Source organism: Portunus trituberculatus, chromosome 41 (assembly GCF_017591435.1).
Source record: "Portunus trituberculatus isolate SZX2019 chromosome 41, ASM1759143v1, whole genome shotgun sequence".
Taxonomy (NCBI): Eukaryota; Metazoa; Arthropoda; class Malacostraca; order Decapoda; family Portunidae; genus Portunus; species Portunus trituberculatus.
The window spans coordinates 2,552,855-2,570,995 of record NC_059295.1 but is presented as its reverse complement, the minus strand read 5'-3'; the positions used below and the strand labels follow the sequence as shown (position 1 = coordinate 2,570,995).

General features: G+C 36.2%; 1 protein-coding gene across 4 annotated transcripts in view; it reads right to left on the bottom strand.

Annotated features, from left to right (window-relative positions):
• The window catches only part of LOC123517177 (centrosomal protein of 89 kDa-like), a 251,432-nt gene that overhangs the window by 117,220 nt on the left and 116,071 nt on the right, over positions 1-18,141 (bottom strand). For all 4 annotated transcript variants that reach the window (XM_045277176.1, XM_045277173.1, XM_045277174.1 and 1 more), the window contains 6 exons: positions 11,533-11,782; positions 11,084-11,224; positions 10,539-10,638; positions 9,980-10,118; positions 6,932-7,112; positions 4,872-5,039 (listed from right to left, as the gene is read on the bottom strand). In XM_045277176.1, the coding sequence (XP_045133111.1) occupies positions 4,872-5,039; positions 6,932-7,112; positions 9,980-10,118; positions 10,539-10,638; positions 11,084-11,224; positions 11,533-11,782 (979 nt within the window). The remainder of the gene's footprint in view (positions 1-4,871; positions 5,040-6,931; positions 7,113-9,979; positions 10,119-10,538; positions 10,639-11,083; positions 11,225-11,532; positions 11,783-18,141) is intronic.

The following is an 18,141-nucleotide window of genomic DNA, read 5'->3' as shown; positions in this document are numbered from 1 at the left end:
TCATAAAATGCTCAATTGAAAATGGAACAGTGCCAGTGGAGTGGAAAAGAGCTGAGGTGGTTCCCATATATAAGAGCGGAAGGAAGGAAGAACCTTTAAATTACAGACCGGTATCACTAACTAGTGTAATATGCAAGATGTGTGAAAAAGTAATAAAGAAGCAATGGATTGAGTTTCTTGAAGACAACAAAATATTATCAAATAGCCAATTTGGTTTTAGAAAAGGTCGGTCATGTGTAACAAATTTATTGAGTTTCTACTCTAGAATAGTTGATAAAGTACAAGAGAGAGAGGATGGGTTGACTGTATTTATTTAGATCTAAAAAAGGCATTTGATAAAGTGCCACATGAAAGATTACTATGGAAGTTAGAGGAGAAGGGTGGCTTAAAAGGAAGCACATTGAGATGGATGAAGAATTACTTAAGGGGGAGAGAAATAAGGACGATAGTTAAAGATATGAAGTCCAAGTGGAGAACAGTAGACAGCGGAGTGCCACAGGGTCAGTATTGCGCCAATACTTTTTCTCGTATATATAAATGACATGCCAGAGGGAGTGAACAGCTACATAAATCTGTTTGCGGACGATGCGAAACTGTGCAGAGTCATTAAACAAAAGAGGATTGTGAAATACTACAGGAAGACTTAAACAAGATCTGGAAATGGAGCAAAAAATGGGAGATGGAATTCAATGTGGACAAAAGCCATGTCATGGAAATGGGAAAAGTGAAAGACGACCAGTGGGAATCTATAAGATGGGAGATGGAGTAGAACTATAAAAAGTAAAAAGGAAAAGGACTTGGGAGTGACAATGGAAGAAAACAATCAACCGGTAAGCCATATTGATAGAATTTTCAGAGAGACGTATAATTTGCTAAGGAATATTGGAGTAGCATTTCACTATATGGACAAGGAAATGATGAAGAAATTGATAAGTACTAAAATAAGACCTAGATTGGAATATGCAGGAGTTGTGTGGACTCCCATAAAAGAAACACATAAGAAAATTAGAGACTACAAAAATGGCTACAAGAATGGTTCCAGAATTTAAAGGGATGACATATGAGGAGAGACTAAAGGCTATGGATCTACCAACCTTAGAGCAGAGAAGAGAGAGAGGGGATCTGATACAAGTTTATAAATTGATTAACGGAATGGATGAAGTGGATAATGAGAAACTGATCCTGAGAGAAGAATATGACTTTAGAAGCACAAGATCGCATAGTAAGAAACTAAGGAAGGGACGATGTCTGAGAGATGTTAAAAATTAGTTTCCATAAAGATGTATTGAGACTTGGAACAGTTTGAGTGAGGAAGTGGTGTCAGCAAAGAGTGTACATAGTTTTAAAGAAAAATTGGATAAGTGTAGACATAGAGACGGGACCACACGAGCATGAAGCCTAGGCCCTGTAAAACTACAACTAGGTAAATACAACTAGATAAATACACACACACACACACACACACACACACACACACACACACACACACACACACACAGTGGAGTGGAAAAGAGCTGAGGTGGTTCCTATATATAAGAGCGGAAGGAAGGAAGAACCTTTAAATTACAGACCGGTATCACTAACTAGTGTAATATGCAAGATGTGTGAAAAAGTAATAAAGAAGCAATGGATTGAGTTTCTTGAAGACAACGAAATATTATCTTCATTTTTTTTCAAAGCCTCCTTTCTCAACTCATTTAACATTTCTCTTTCCTTTTCACCGAGATCTCTTCTCAACCAAATCTTCCTTGTTGTTTCCTGCTGGGCTAACCTCCATGACTTCTCCACCAATTCATCTACATCCTTTTGTGACTTAAATTTGATTCTTACTGGCCTCATACCTTCTCCTGTGAACTTTCCAATTCTATGGAAGTCCTCTATTTCTTGTACTAGGTCTTTTCCCTCCTCCTGCACCACATATTATCCTCCTCCACACCAAATATCACCACACATCTCTTTTTGTCTACAGTTTCCCTCACCAATGTCTCATTTGACTTAATAACCTTCACAACTTTCTCAGCAATCTTCTCTTCTATGATCTGTTGATCTATAATTTCAGCAAGGCCCAAAGTTTTCTCCCCAGACTCTTTGATTTCCTTTTCCAGACTTGCAACTTTGTAATTTACCTTCTTTCTTTCCACTTCCTGACTTTTTTTCCATTCAGTCTGCTTCTCCATCACTTTTCCTAAAGATTCTCCACATTTGTTGCAATTCACTTTAATTAACTTAACTTCCTCTTTCAGTACTGCATTTTCTGTCTTCATTTCAGCGCACTCTTTCAGCACATTGTTATGACTCTTTTCCAGTTCGCCATACTTTTCAAATAGTTTTTCAATTTTTCCTTCTAATTCCAGAATTTTCTTGACTTAGACGCTCTTTTCCATTGTACCTTGGAAGCCTGTGAAGTCTAATTTCTCTTCCAAATATGCGGCCGCCATGTTGCGCAGATGTAAACACTCCCAGCTGCTGGTTCCAACGCAGGTTACAGTTAAAATTCACCTTCCCTGGACATTACTTGCTTCTCAACAGTTAACATATGGAGACAGGACAAACATTACATGCTCCTTACCCACCTTAGTTACTTTTAGGCAACGGCAACAGTAGTAGTAAAGATTATTTCTCCGGAGCTCAGCGACCGCGTCTTCTGTGTACCGTACCGTACCCGTGTGTGTGTGTGTGTGTGTGTGTGTGTTTATTTACCTAATTGTATTTACCTAATTGTAACATACGGGAAAAGAGCTATGCTCGTGTTGTCCCGTCTCCATATCTATTAATGTCCAGCTTTTTCTTAAAATCATGAATATTCCTTGCGTTGACCACTTCCACGTCTAAACTATTCCATGCTTCCACCCTTCTATGAGGGAAGCTATATTTTTTCACATCTCTCCTATAAGTGGCCATTTTAGTTTTTTCCCATGCCCTCTCGACATTCTTTCATTCCACATACACAGATCTTCCCTATCCATTTTTCCATGCCAATCATCACTCTGTATATTGCTATCAGGTCTCCCTTTCTTCTGTTTTCCAGGGTCGGAAGTTGCATTCTTTTCAGTCTGTCTTCATAAGTCAAATCTCTTAAGTCAGGCACCATTTTTGTTGCAGCCCTCTGTACTTTCTCTAGTTTCCTTATGTGTTTCTTTAAGTTCGGAGCCCACTGTATTGTTGCATATTCAAGCCTCGGTCTTATCATTGCAGTAATTATTTTCTTCATCATTTCTTCATCTAAATATACGAACGCCACTCTTATGTTCCTCAATAAGTTCAATACTTCTCCAATTATTTTGTTTATATGTCTCTCTGGCGATAGGTCATTGGTAATTGTCACCCCAAGGTGTGTGTGTGTGTGTGTGTGTGGAGAGTGTGATCGGGGAGCGCAAACGAGAAGTGCGAGTGGAGAGCACAAGCTTGAGCACAAATATGGATGAAAGCGGAGAGTGCGAGTGTGAGCAGAGAATGTTACTGTGAGCAGAGAGCACAAGTGTGAGCGCAAAGCAGAAGTGCAAGTAGAGAGGGGAAGCTTGAGTGGAAGTGAGAGTGTGAGCAGAAAGCATGAGCACAAGCACTTTGGTAAAAACTAAAAATGAGCAGATGAGCAATACTGGAAGGATCTGTCCCAAACAAGCAGCAGAGCACAAGCAGAGCCTAATTTTGAGAACATTTGCCCAGCTCTGGAAAAGAGTAGCTAGTCTCCTGTGGATGGCCATTTTTGTATGACCCAGATGATCAATTGTTCCAAGTGGAATGCATCCATAGCACAACAGATCTTACAGTCTTAACTAGTTTTCACTCCAGTGATAGAGTCTTTGCTTAGGTTATTAAAATATCTTTTGGCAATATTGGTTACTATGATCACATCTCTGCTTTTAAATATGGCATTGAAGGTCAACTTAACTATGGTGATTATGTCCTACCTTAGAAACACAACATATGTTTCTCGACCTCTGTCAGCCAGCATTGACTGGTCGAGGTCTGCTTTTTCTTTGAACTCCATTGATATAATTTATTGAAATTTTTGGTCGAAGTCAAAATTGTACAAGGTCTGAGGAGCTCAAGGTCCAAAGATCCACTGTACATAATACCCCATATCAGCTACACTCCCTCTCCATCACCATTAACACTCATAGTCACCATCCACTCCTCACCAACACCACTCACTTACCACCACCATTCACTCCTCATCAACACCACTCATTCCCCTAAAACTCCTCTCATTTACAACTGAACTCTTAATAGAACTTGCTCAGACCAAAGTGGCCTCATGCAAGGGTCAGTCACACAACACTAGCTAAGTCTCTATTTCAAGACCATACTAGGTAAACTTTATGGCCAGTTTCAATCCTTCTGTATTTCACATACAAACACATTTCACAAACTTTCAATCTCATTTAGTGGATAAGCACCATTAGTATGTGTCCATCTCCTTTTATGTTGCCACAAATATCACTGGATACATTATACTTTATATGAGGGGATTTGCAAGTGTCTGGGGCAGTGGAAAGATATACGAGCTGGGATAGCTCACAAGGCATAACCACTGGCTATGTTGGCATCCTCCTCTGGTGTGGATGACTGACCTGCTCTCTACTAGATATCTACCTCAGAACTAATGTGTGTGCAGTTTAAATATTTATTTTGTGTTTTGATAAAAGGCTTATTACCTAATATACCAACTGCAATGTTATATACCAAGCAAAATTCTTTTTCTGTTTCCAAACAACATATACCAAGTTGAACTTATTCCAAAGCAGACATAAACCGATGAACATACCACTATATAAATAAATATATCTTAATTTCTACAGCCTTAGATAACAAGATATGTTTCATATTTAAAGTTTTGCTTACAATGAAAATGTGCAAACATGCAGTACCTTAGAGATCCTTTTAATCCTGAGACTTGACCTCGTAGTCTATGAAGGCAGGCAGATGTATCAATAAGTTTCTCAGCTAAGTTCTGTTTCTCACTTCTAACTGCATGAATCTTTCCTTTCATATTTCCAGAATCTTGTTTGTAAGCTTTGCGCAGCTCTTCAAATAATCTAGAAGATATGGAAATAATTTCTAAACACTATTTTTTTTCATTAGAATACTAAAAAGATCATAAAAAATCAATATAATGAACAATAATCTCAGAAAAATTTATAAAATATTATTTTGTGCTCATTCATTGGTTTTGATGTTCATATGTCAAATTCTAGTTCTTTCTTGCAAACCATCTCAGAAGGAAGCTGCAAGAGGCCACTAGGCCTACATGTGGCAGTCCCTGTATGATTAAAGCTACTTAATTCCATCTATCATCCCCATCCATGAACTTATCTAATTTTCTTCTAAAGCACCCTATTTGCTCAGCTCTGACTACATGATCACTGAGTCCATTACACTCATCAACCACTCTGTTTGAAAATCAATTTTTTTCCCATATCTCTCCTAAACCTGAAATATTGGGTTTAAACCCCTTATTTCTGGTTCTGTCTCCACTACTTATCTTAAGAACTTCATTCATGTCCACTTTCTTAAAACCCTTATACCACTTAAATACTTCTATCAGGTCTCCTCGAAGGCTGCTTTCACACCAAGGTGGCAGGTCACACATGGCAAGAGGCAAATGGCAAGTGGCAAACCACATGGCGTGCCATGTGAAAATGAAAATCCGGAAACATATGAAACCTTTCACACTGAAGTGGCGTGGCATGTCACATGTGCCACGTGCAACATGCCACGCCACTCGGGGGTCGGACCTGCCCATTATTTTTTAATGTGCAACTTGCCACCCTGGACTGTGATACCAAATTTTAATTGCACTTTCACTTCAAAACTTATTATTAAACAATGTACTATTACTTTTTTTTTTTTAACAAGAAAATATACAATAATAAGAAAACTTTTGGATGTATGGCACATGTTAGTTTTCAGGAGACTAGACAGATCTGAGCAAGCACATGTGACAACACTGCCTGTGAGAGGGACATGTAGCCTTGTAGGAAACAGTTGTCTGTTTGTTGTGAGTTGTCTTTCGTGGGTACTCTCATGCACAACTACGAATATGCCTCTTCCAGACAATGAACTATTTAACATAAAATACCAGATAGCAAAAATTTCTTTCTACATTTGGTACAAAAGCTGGAATTTCTCTTCATCAAGCTCTAGTTCCTTTACAACTCTACATAAACACTTCAAGCTCCTCCATTATCTTTAATATACAGATGTATCCAGAATTTCTTTATTTTTCTTCTTCTGCGGCTCACTATAGTACCAATCAAAGCAACAGTAACCTCCTCATCCAAATGCCATCTTGCGCACTGTGAAGTGAACTGCCACCCTGAGGCGTGTGGCAATGTGCTACCTTGGTCCGAAATCACCGTGTCACTCATTACTTGCCACTTGCCACCTGCCATTTGCCACGTGCAACATGCCACCTTTGTGTGAAAGTGGCCTTAACTTACATCTCTCTCTCTAAGGAATGCAGATTGAGTTTCTTAAGTTAAGCTTCATAGGGAATATCCCTATCTTTTTAGACATATGAGCCTGGTATGGTGAAAGGGATTAAAAGGGAGAACAAAATATTCCAGAAAGATGTTGCTAAGAATTAATATGGTTTTGGAATTAATACTAGAGTATTACTGCTAAATTTGAATCTTAGACTCAAGACTAATGATACTTACAAGTTTAACTGATATGCATGATATGCCTAGAAGAAATTTGTGGAAAAAGAATGCTCCTGTTGCATGTCTTGGAAGACCATAAATATATGTACGTAACTGCCTTGTTTCTATTAATTAATTTTAAAAGCTGATAGCTATCTTACTCCATCAAAATTTAAGCAAATACCTCATGTACTTTTACAATTAATGTTTCATCTTGACATTGGGTAACTTTTATCATCTACAGTGCATTTGTTCTTACTAGCTAAAAATTAAACATTTGAAGAGACCTTTGACACTCCTTCACTGCCATATGATGTTCCTGCTGTGGAACTGAGCCTTGAAGTTGGTCATGAAGGGAGTTACACTTTTTTTCCAGCTGCATGCACTTTGTTTTCCAAGTACCAAGTTCATAACTCAAACTGTGGTTTTGAAGTTCATACTCCTCAATTTTATGTTTCAAAGCTTGTACTGCAAAAGGAGACAGTAAAAAGAAAATCTCAAATGACTTCACAACTATGTTTATATGTAAAAAGTATAAAAAACATTCCTTGTGATGACAATACTCATATTAGGCTATACAACCACAGTGAATGGCAAAAAAACAGTAAAAGTTCTCTAATCAAAATACTGATAATTCAAGTTTCCCAATAGTCCAAATTTTTAAGGTGGGTTGAAAAAAAAAAATTATGGAAAAAATTAGGCATCTGTCCAAATTTTCAAAAACTAAAAATGTTACATAATTCATGATTATAGAATAATATTTCTTTATGCAAGAGGAACAACTGCCAAGGGCAACAAAATATTTGAAAAAAAAAAAGTTTCCCTAAAAGATTTTAAAGAACTAACCAAAACCCTGGGACAAATATCTTGAAACCCCTCTCTTGAAACAAGTCAAGTCGTAGGAAGATGGAAATACAGAAATAGGTAGGAAGTTCCAGAGTTTACCAATGAAAGGTATGAATGATTGAGAATACTGGTTAATTCCTGTATTAGAGGGTTAGACAGAATTAGGATGAAAGGAAAAAAGAAAGCCTTGTGCAGTGAGGCTGCAGGAGGAGGGGAGGCATGCAGTTAGCAAGATCAATAAAGCAGTTAGTATGAAAAAAGCAAATGAAGATAGAAAGGGATGCAACATTTCTGCGATGAGAAAGAGGTTGAAGACAGTCAGTCATAGGAGGGGAGTTGATGAGACGAAAAGCTTTTTTATTCCACCCTATCTAATAAAGCTATATATGTGGAACCTCCCCAAATAAGTGAAGAGTACTCCATACAAGGAAGGATAAGGCCCTTGTACAGAGTTAGCAGTTGGAGGGACAAGAAAAACTGGCAGAAGCGCGGCACAACACGCTGTTTTAGCAAGAGATGAGATATAAAGTTTCCAGTTAAGATTATGAGTGAAGGACAGACCAAGGATATTCAGTGCACAAAGGGAGACAGTTGAGTGTCACTGAAGAAGAGGGCATGATAGATAGTGGTCTAAAAGATTGTGTTGAGTTGGTAGATGAAGGAATTGAGTTTTGAGGCATTGGAAACTACTATGTCTTCTTCGCCTCAACCAGAAATCTTATAGATACCAGAAGTTAGGCGTTCTGCGGCGTCCCTGCGTGATCTGTTGACTTCCTGAGGGGTTGGTCATCTATGGAAGGATGTGGAAAGATGTAGGGTAGTATCATCAGCATAGGAGTGGATAGGGCAAAAAGTTTGGTTAAGAAGGTCATTAATGAATAAAAGAAAGAGAGTGGGTGATAGGACAGACCCCTGAAGAACACCAGTGTTAACAGATTTAGGAGAAGAACAGAGGCTGTCTACCATGGATACAACTGAACAGTCAGAAAGGAAACTTGAGATAAAGTTGCAGAGAGAAGGATAGAAACTGTAGGAGGGTAGTTTAGAAATCAAAGCTTTGTGTCAGACTCTCAAAAGCTTTTGATATGTCTAACTCGACAGCAAAAGTTTCACTGAAATCTATAAAAGAGGATGACCAAGACTCAGTAAGGGAACACCAAAAGATCACCAGTAGAGTGGCCTTGACAGAAGCCATACTGGCAATCAGATACAAGATTGTGACGTGACAGATGTTAAGAACCATCCTATTGAGGATAGATTAAAAAAGTTTTACACAAGGAAGAGATTCAAGCTATAGGATGGTAGTTTGACGGATTAGAACAGTCACTCTTTATAGAAACAGGCTGAATGTAGGCAAACTTCCAGCAAGAAGGAAAGGTAGAAGTTGATAGGCATAGTAGAAACTAGAAAGAGTCTGGCCAGGCAAGGTGCAAGCAGTTTTTGAGAACAATAGAAGGGACCCCATCAGGTCCATAAGCCTTCCAAGGGTTTAGGCCAGAGAGGGCATGGAAAACATCATTACGACGAATTTTGATTGAAGATTGAAGTAGTCAAAGGGAGGAGGAAAGGGAGGGACAAGCCCAGAATCATCCAAGGTTGAGTTTTTAGCAAAGGTTTGAGAGAAGAATTGAGCTTTAGAAAGAGATGAGATGGCAGTGGTGCCTTCAGGATGAAATAGAGGAGGGAAAGATGAAGTAAAGTTATTGGAGGTGTTTTTGGCCAGATGCCAGAAGTCACAATGGGAGTTAGAATTTGAAAGGTTTCGAAATTTTCTATTTATGAAAGAGTGTTTGGCAAGTTGAAGAACAGACTTGGCATGATTCCGGGCAGAAATATAAAGTGCATGAGATTCAAGAGATGGAAAGCTCAAGTACTTCTTGTGGGCAACCTCTATATCATGTATAGCACAATATATAAATTACCATGTTCGTTATATACTTTTCATGTTATTCATATACGTATTATCAGTATTTTTCACAAAAATATTTCATCACCACCAAATTATCATTTTCTTATACAGATACAACACAGAAATCTGCATAGTAGACAAGGGCAACTACTATTGTCACTCCATCATCATCAAACTACTGAAGCTATAAATCTTAACATAGGTTATAAAAATGACAGCAGCTAACACTATATTCATCTTTACTATATCAAAGTCCTAGTCAAAGTAGTGCAAGTTAAATAAACAAAAGTCCAACTCTGGACTTGATTTTGCCTTATGAGCTGATGTATTTTTAGTCAACATGCCTGGCTGCATACTCTAAAAAAAAACTACCACTACATTTCCTGCATGTTCATAAAAAAAATAATTAAAAAAATAGATGAAGCAAGAAAACTAAAAACTATCTTCTCTTTATTACTTGTAATGACAAATTATATAGCTACATTATTTCAACCATCTCTGTTTATGAGAATTTAAGCTTAGAGTAGACACAAATGAAAGCCAATAACATTAACACAGCATTCAAAAGATATGGCCTCACATTGGTGTTGTTGTTGAGCATCAACTTGCTTGTTATGCTGCTTTTGTTGCTGCAACTCTTCCACTAAAAGTTCTCGTTCTTCCAACAGCAATCTGGCATCTGCTGCAACCATTTCTGCCTCTTCTGTTCCCAATGGAACCTAAAAAAATATTACAAGCATGTCTCATTGAATATAGTGGTACATTCTTCCTTAAAGCTCTATCAGGAACGTTTACACTCCGTAATTTAAAAAAGCTTACATGTGTATTCATGTGTCAGCAAGTTTACATTTTTACTCTGTATGTCAAGAAATTTACCTCTGGCCACTGATACAAATTCACTGTTTTGTTCATAGCTTGGTTCTGTGTCATGATTTTCTTGGTGTTTCACAGAGGTTGATATTTCAAAATTTTGGTTTTATTGATTGCACATATGAGTTAAGGTTTCTTTACTCTTCTGGTTTGGATCATCTTGTACTTCTTCCCTTGCTAACAGTTCAAAGTTAACTTCAAATGTCATAATAACATTATAGCTCAGCAATGGTATAAAATTCAATACAAGACACAAAGTTGATGCCCACCTGTGATTGCAACTTCTCCAGACGTGCATGGAGCTTCTCATTCTCAGCAGTGATGGAATCTACCTGCACCATGAAATCTCCCAGCTTTTCATTATTGTTTCTGGAGTTCAAATGAAAAACCTTACATACGATCAGAAACAGTAATGTACAGCTTTAACAAAAAATAGTGAAAACAGTGAACACATCATTCATGGAACATAATTGGAATTCAAACTTAATACTTAGATTATTCAAAGGAAAGATTAAAGATTCTGAAAAAATTGTGTTCATCATAAAAACAGGATGCTCAAAACAGGAAAAAAATAACTGACAAACCAAAACAAGAGAAATTTAATACTTTTACAGTGCCAAATTTTAATAAACAAATAAAATAAAATAAACAGGTAAGTAAATAATAGGTGAAAATTTGAAAAATTATATCAAAATAATATTAATAACAATAATAATGTTGAGAAAATATTAACATGAATAAAAAATGCTAAACTGAGATCAACTACACAAACATCCTTTTTTCACTGGTATTTTATGAGTGAAAGTATTCTTACCTGATGGTGGTGTCCCTTTCTAGTAACAATTCATCATAAGCTTGCAGCAACCCAGAGAGCTTGTACAAACTGGAATGACTAATTTCCTTTTTACTTGGTACAGTTTCTACTGGTGGAAGCTTTCCATATTTTATGTGATACCTGAAAAAAAATTGTGAAACTAATCATTTGATATGTATAATCCTGCACATTATTTGACAATTATTTTTTCTTAATTGGTGATCATTATCCAACGATTAGCAATCATTGTTCAGTAATAGACCTCAGTCACTAATTAGTAGTGTCCACTCCCCTAGTAGCAATAAAATGGCTAAGGAAAGGTGAATATATAAGGGAAATGTGAATATGAGGCATCTTTCTATTGATTTAATGAAGAACTTTTACAGTCCATCACATAGCATACTATAATAAAAGGATCACATACAGTGACTACATTTGTATGTGTTTACCTATTCAGTTCTTCATTCAGCCTTTTCAGTATATCCTTCAAAACATCTGTGTCATCCCTCAAGTCACCAACCTCCCTTTTCAGTTTTTCAATTTGCTTAATACTTTCATTCTTGTGTTGCTGTAATAATTTCTCTAGTATGCTCTTATCAGAGGTCAGATCTTGAACTTGCTTCCTCAAATTCTTAACTTGATGTTTTGATGTATCAATTGATACAATATCTGCAGTATCATGGATTTCACCATCAACATCTGAAAGCAAAACATAATATAAGTACTTTTTTTTTTTTTTTTTTTTTTTTACCACATGGGCTTTTCACAGGAATTTATGGGCTAAAGGGGATACTTTTTTGAGGGTACCTCCTATCTCAAAGTCCACTCACTAGGAAACCTTTGCCCCAAGTAAGGAAGCCCAACCTACACTCGGACCGTGGACAGGATTCGAACCCATGCACTTGGAGACCCCACAGACCCCAAAGCACATAGGATTCCACTGTACCACAGCGGCCTCAAATTTTAACAACATACATAGATTATTTCTTAAATTCCAATAATATTTCATATTCAGAGATACTCAGACATGATGATTAGGATTATTATGACATGGTTGTGCAAACAATCAATTTTGTTGAAGATGGTTTTCTCTCTCTCTCTCTCTCTCTCTCTCTCTCTCTCTCTCTCTCTCTCTCTCTCTCTCTCTTGCTTTAATATGTGTATGGTTTGTGTTCATATATGATCATGCCATGAGGATCATCTTGACTCCATGGCAGTGAGTAATATTGAACTACTATTGAAATATTGCTTCCCTTGGCATGAACTTTTTTCTTTGTGACTTCATATGGCAGAAGGAGGACACAGTGGGGCATGCAATTCCCACTCATACCCAGATTCTGCTTCACTTACTGATTATATATGAGAATTGCAGGCTCCAATGAGTCCTCATTTGCCAGATGAAGTTAGAAAGAGAAAAATTCATACTGAGGGAAGTGTTATTTCAATAATAGTTATTTTATTAGTTCACTATCACTCAGTGCCACGGAGTCAAGGTAATCCTCATGGCATGATTGTATATGAATATACATAGATATGATATCCATTATAGCAGACAATAGAGGAGCAGAAACACAAATACTGTGATGAAAGCAACAAACAAGCTTAAGGAGTCACAAGAAAAAGAAGCAGCAGCTGACGCCTATCAGCAGCGGACAAATGCAGCGCCTCCTCCTCATCTCCTGCTTTGTTTTTGGTGTTCCATACAAGATTTCACTTTGTGCTTCATAAAACAATCCTTACTTGGTAGTAAAGCTTGTAAAAAGTTAATAAAAATGCTCTTTTGTGACCATTTAATGTATATCCAAGACAGTAACACCATGGGAGGTGGTGTTACCAACACCCAGCTAGCAACCTGGTTACTATGTCAATGATGTCCCCATTTACGTTGATGGATATCATTTTGCAGCTGGAAGTTGCTCCATTCACTAAGTTTTTTAATCACGCCCCAGAGCATTTCAGTGCAGTTCCAGCCAGACACAGCATGATGTGTGCTTGATGTCGAGTCAAGTTAACCAGCGTTAAATCTAATAAACTGCATTATCTAATCATATCTCCTTAAATAACCAAGTCATATTGAATTGAAATCACATTATTCAAACTCTTGTTAATCAAGAGTTAATTGCATTTTACCTCTAATACTTTGTTGGGTTGCCTTTCTTTTTAAGGCAGTTCTGAAGACGTTTTGGAACAGATAAAGCTACGTTTTGTAGGCCAAAAGGTTCCAAGTTTCCCCAGATGTCATGATGGGTAATAAGCTTATCCAATGTGGAGGTGTTACAGCCTGGTAATCGGCATTTCATCAAGCTCTAGATGTTCTCAATTGGATCAAAGTCTGAACTATTACCTGACCAGTCTTTGATGTAGTCAGTGTTGACTGATTCTAACCAGTTTTTAATCAGTTTGGCAGTGAGCTGGTGCACCATCCTGCATGAGTATTTCACTTTTGTATTTTGTGAAACAATACTCCAGATAGTCAGCAAGAATCTCTAAAAAACATTCCTAGTTAACAGAGATTCTTTGGCAATACTACTAAAGTCCCTGTCCCATGGTACCCCCCACACCATTACACTACTTGGGTGTTTTGCTGTTCCCTCTGCGTACTTAGGGAGTTAAGGATCTGGGGCTGTATTCATAAAACTATGATTCGACATAAGTGAAACATAAGTCCACAAGATGACAGACACCATGACTTATGTGAAACATAAGTCATATGTCTCACGTTAGTTCATCATAAACTCGCGGTCCCGGTATGTTTGGGTGGGAGCAAGAATACCGTCGCTATATCGAATCATAAGAGTCAACATGGCGGAGGCAGTGGGATAGCAACAACGCCACCTGAGAAGTTTTCGTGATTGTAGAGACGTGTTGGCTGAACTAAGTGACTCAGAACTGATGAGGTATTAGTTAGACAGTGCAGCCAAGATATATGGTACTGACATGCAAGGAATCTTAGGGAAAGTGAACTCTAGCATGGGTGTGAGAGGGAGACAGTGACAGCAGGATGCCGCCTTGAGGGTGACAGTGGTTTCCCTAGTAAAAAGTGGCTTCTGATACTATATCTTTGACCTCCGCCTGGTCCACACTCCAACTCCAATAGGTAAGTTTTGCAACATTAATATTTTTCATATTACAGTTTGTTTCATTCATTCCATATTGCACTTATACTATTAATTGTTTTTGGTTAATTTTCACAATTGTCACTTTACTCTCAATGAGTTTAGTGGGTTAGATTAGGGTGCTATTACATCTCATGGCATAAAGAAAAAGTTCTCAGCAAACTACTTGTTCACATTATAATACAGTGGTACATATCTTTACCACTGGAAATTGTTAGCTCCTAAGATATTAATTTTACCAAATTTATCATTAAGGTAAATCAGGTTAGGTTTAGTTAAGTTAGTTTAGATTAGGGAAGTATATAGTTGGTTTGATTAGATTTAGTTCATTGTTAAGGTAGATTTAGTTATGTTTAGTTTGGTTACATTTGGTTTAATTTTTTCTTACCAAACTTGTCATCAATGCTAGGTAAGGTTTAGTTAATTTCCTGTCAAATTTGTTAAGATGGGTTAGGTTAGGTTTAGTTAAGTTAGGTATAGCCAAGTTTGGTTTATTTATTTATTTATTTATTTTTTTTTTTTGTTATTGTCATGTGTGAGCATTTTTATTTTGATCATTTTGATGTGCTTTGAATGAATCTAATAACCATTTTCATTGCAAATCAATGTTTTACATGTTTGGGGTGATTAAGAAAATAGGAAAAAGATCTTCCTACCCCCCAAAAAAGTAGTTTCATTAGAAAATGTTAGATAGGTATATATATATATATATATATATATATATATATATATATATATATATATATATATATATATATATATATATATATATATATATATATATATATATATATATATATATATATATATATATATATATATATATATATATATATATATATATATATATATATATATATATATATATATATATATATATATATATATATATATATATATATATATATATATATATATATATATATATATATATATATATATATATATATATATATATATATATATATATATATATATATATATATATATATATATATATATATATATATATATATATATATATATATATATATATATATATATATATATATATATATATATATATATATATATATATATATATATATATATATATATATATATATATATATATATATATATATATATATATATATATATGGGGTATCACACTGGCCTATGATACGCGGAACACGGGCCATGATCTTTGGTGCGAAACCAGGAACATTATCACACACACGTTGGCGGCGTTCTTGCTATGCTAGGCAAACGGCCCAGCAACCAAGACCAAGCCTAATAAATAAAAAAAAAATAAAAACAGAACAAAACCATGCCGGTTATACCTCAACCTGTGCTTCGTTCTGGAATTGCATTTGCACTTCCTCTTATTGAAGAAAGGTAAGTAAAAGAAACTAGAGAAGATCCGTTATGTGTGCGACGGCAACTTTGGAGTCAGAGGTGGTTGCCATGAGCCCAAACTATCGACATGATATATGTAATTTTTTATCTTTCTAAATTGATGAAATAGTATTTAATATTCCAATATGAAAAATTTTGGCACGGTTTTTTTAGTTTAAATAATAGGATTTTATCATATATATCATGTTTATTTTTTCATTGGGATAGCATACGGAAAACCGGAATGGATATGAAGCCATCCCAACTTTGCTCCGCTAATCCAGGGCAAGGTTCAGCTCTCTGGAGCGGATGTTCCTCGTTCCGGTTCCACGTATCTTAGGCCAGTGTGATAACCCCTTAACTGTCTTCAAGGAAGTTATAGCTGTGATTTGTTCGTTTGTCACCTCTTTCCTTGGTCATTTTGCAACACACAAGACAACAAAGCAATGCACACTCAACTGCAAAAAAGCACATAATGCCCCACATACACTGACACAAATTATGTCTGTATGAGGGAATGAGTCACACTGATGTGACAGCACTTACAGAGCATCTTGAGGTCACATGCCTGATCCACAAATTTTTGCACCATGAATATCAGCACATTTGATCACTTATTTTTCAAAGTCATTTGTTTCATGCCCAAAGTGATGGCACTGTCTCTTAGGTGCCATGACTTTGGGTGCCGACTGTATATATATGTACAATGGAAACCTAATACTCGAACTTAATTTGTTTCAAATGGCTGTTCGAGTATTAAAAGGTTTGACAAGTGATACCTATAAATCAGGTAATTCATTTTAATCTTAGGAAAACCTCAAGTTTGTAAAAATTTCAATGTTTTTTTCAACTCAGAAAACTACATACATTTACAACACACACACATCTTTCACTTAAAATTCAAAATTTAAATAATGTAAACTCCAAATCCAGTCTCGGAGTCTGTTTCTAGGGAGGGCACCAGAAATATCCCCAGGTCAGACTGCCCTCTCGCTAGCGACCCAAAATGTCTTGACACCTCACTCAACTTTTTCTACATTAACTTCTGCAACATTCACGATCTTAGATCTAATTTTCAATCCTTGGAACACCACCTCTCCTCTACTAAACCTCATCTTCTTTTCCTCACCAAAAACACAGCTGTCTGAGGCAACTGACAGCAGCCCCTTCTCTTACTTTCTCTTTTCTCATTTTTGTTCTAAAGCTCGATGTTGAGTCTATGTACGCAATGACTTAACTTGCTCTCATGCCCACACTCTTGAGTCTTCTGAGTTTTGAACCATCTGGCTTAGACTCAACTTTCACTTTGAACTAAATTTATCAGGGCTGTTTATCTCTCCCCTAACTCCTCTGACAATAGTAAATTCTTTGACTATTTAACTTCCAAAGTGGAGCATATTTTGTCCCTCTACCCTTTTGCAGAGATTTCCATCCTTGGAGATTTCAATGTTCACCACCAGCTTTGGCTTTTCCTCTCCCTTCACTGACCATCCTGGTGAACTAGCCTTCAACTTTGCTATCCTCCATGACCTAGAGCAACCTCAAAGTGTTTGCCCACCAGTGGGTCACATCGCATACCATGAAAAATGTATTACTTCTCTGCAATACGACCCACCAGTGGGCATACTTTATTTGTTGATATTCAGTGCGCCTCTATACTTTACTATATCTTTCCTTTCTTAATTTTTTTTATATATTTTTGTCTCCTTGTTTTGCATACTTAGAAAATGAATGCTACATGGTTTTATGGACAACTCTAGTTCAACAGAAAAGATAGATGATAAAATATTTTAAGATAATAAAGATGATATAAGGAAAATTATGAAATTATGAAAAGATCAATAAAGAAAATTATTTAAGCTTATCAAGGAAAGTCCAATTGTGATATCTCAGTTTTAAATATTTGTTATAGGAAAATTTATTGTTCTTCTGAAGGAAAAAATGCTGGGTAATATGATTTTCTTACATGAATCTTACATGTAACAAAAATAAGAAGAAAAAAGTATTTTTCAGTTCATTTTTATAAGATATTTTTTCTTTATTGTTTTGTTTCTTTACTTATATTTATTTCTATACGCAATTCAAAAGGATCACCAATGGTAGCTGTTTTACAAATTGTCAGAATAATATCAGGAAAATATTAAAAGATAAAAAATCATTGAAGTTTGTCAAAGAAAGTCCAATTGTAATACATGTTTCAATAATTTGTCATAGAAATAAGTTTCATGTTCTTATGAAGTCTCTTACTCTCAAAGTGAAAAGCTGGATATTATTCACAGACACAAGAGAGGCGAGAAAACTAATAGCATTACTCGCCACCATTGCAGAACCCCATCTACTGGCTCTACTATGTTCAAATCAGCAGACTCTATTAAGAAGGCTGGTGAGACCGTATCTTCCTTGAAAGCTAAAAGAACCACCTGAACTCGTGACTCTGCAATGGGTAAAATGGATAGCCTGGTGGAAATGTGGTACATAAGTTTTAAATGAGGTACAATGATGCGCCCTTTGTTTACATTCCACAGGTTGCCAGCTAGCGTCTTTCCAGTTTTACTCTTCCTCCTT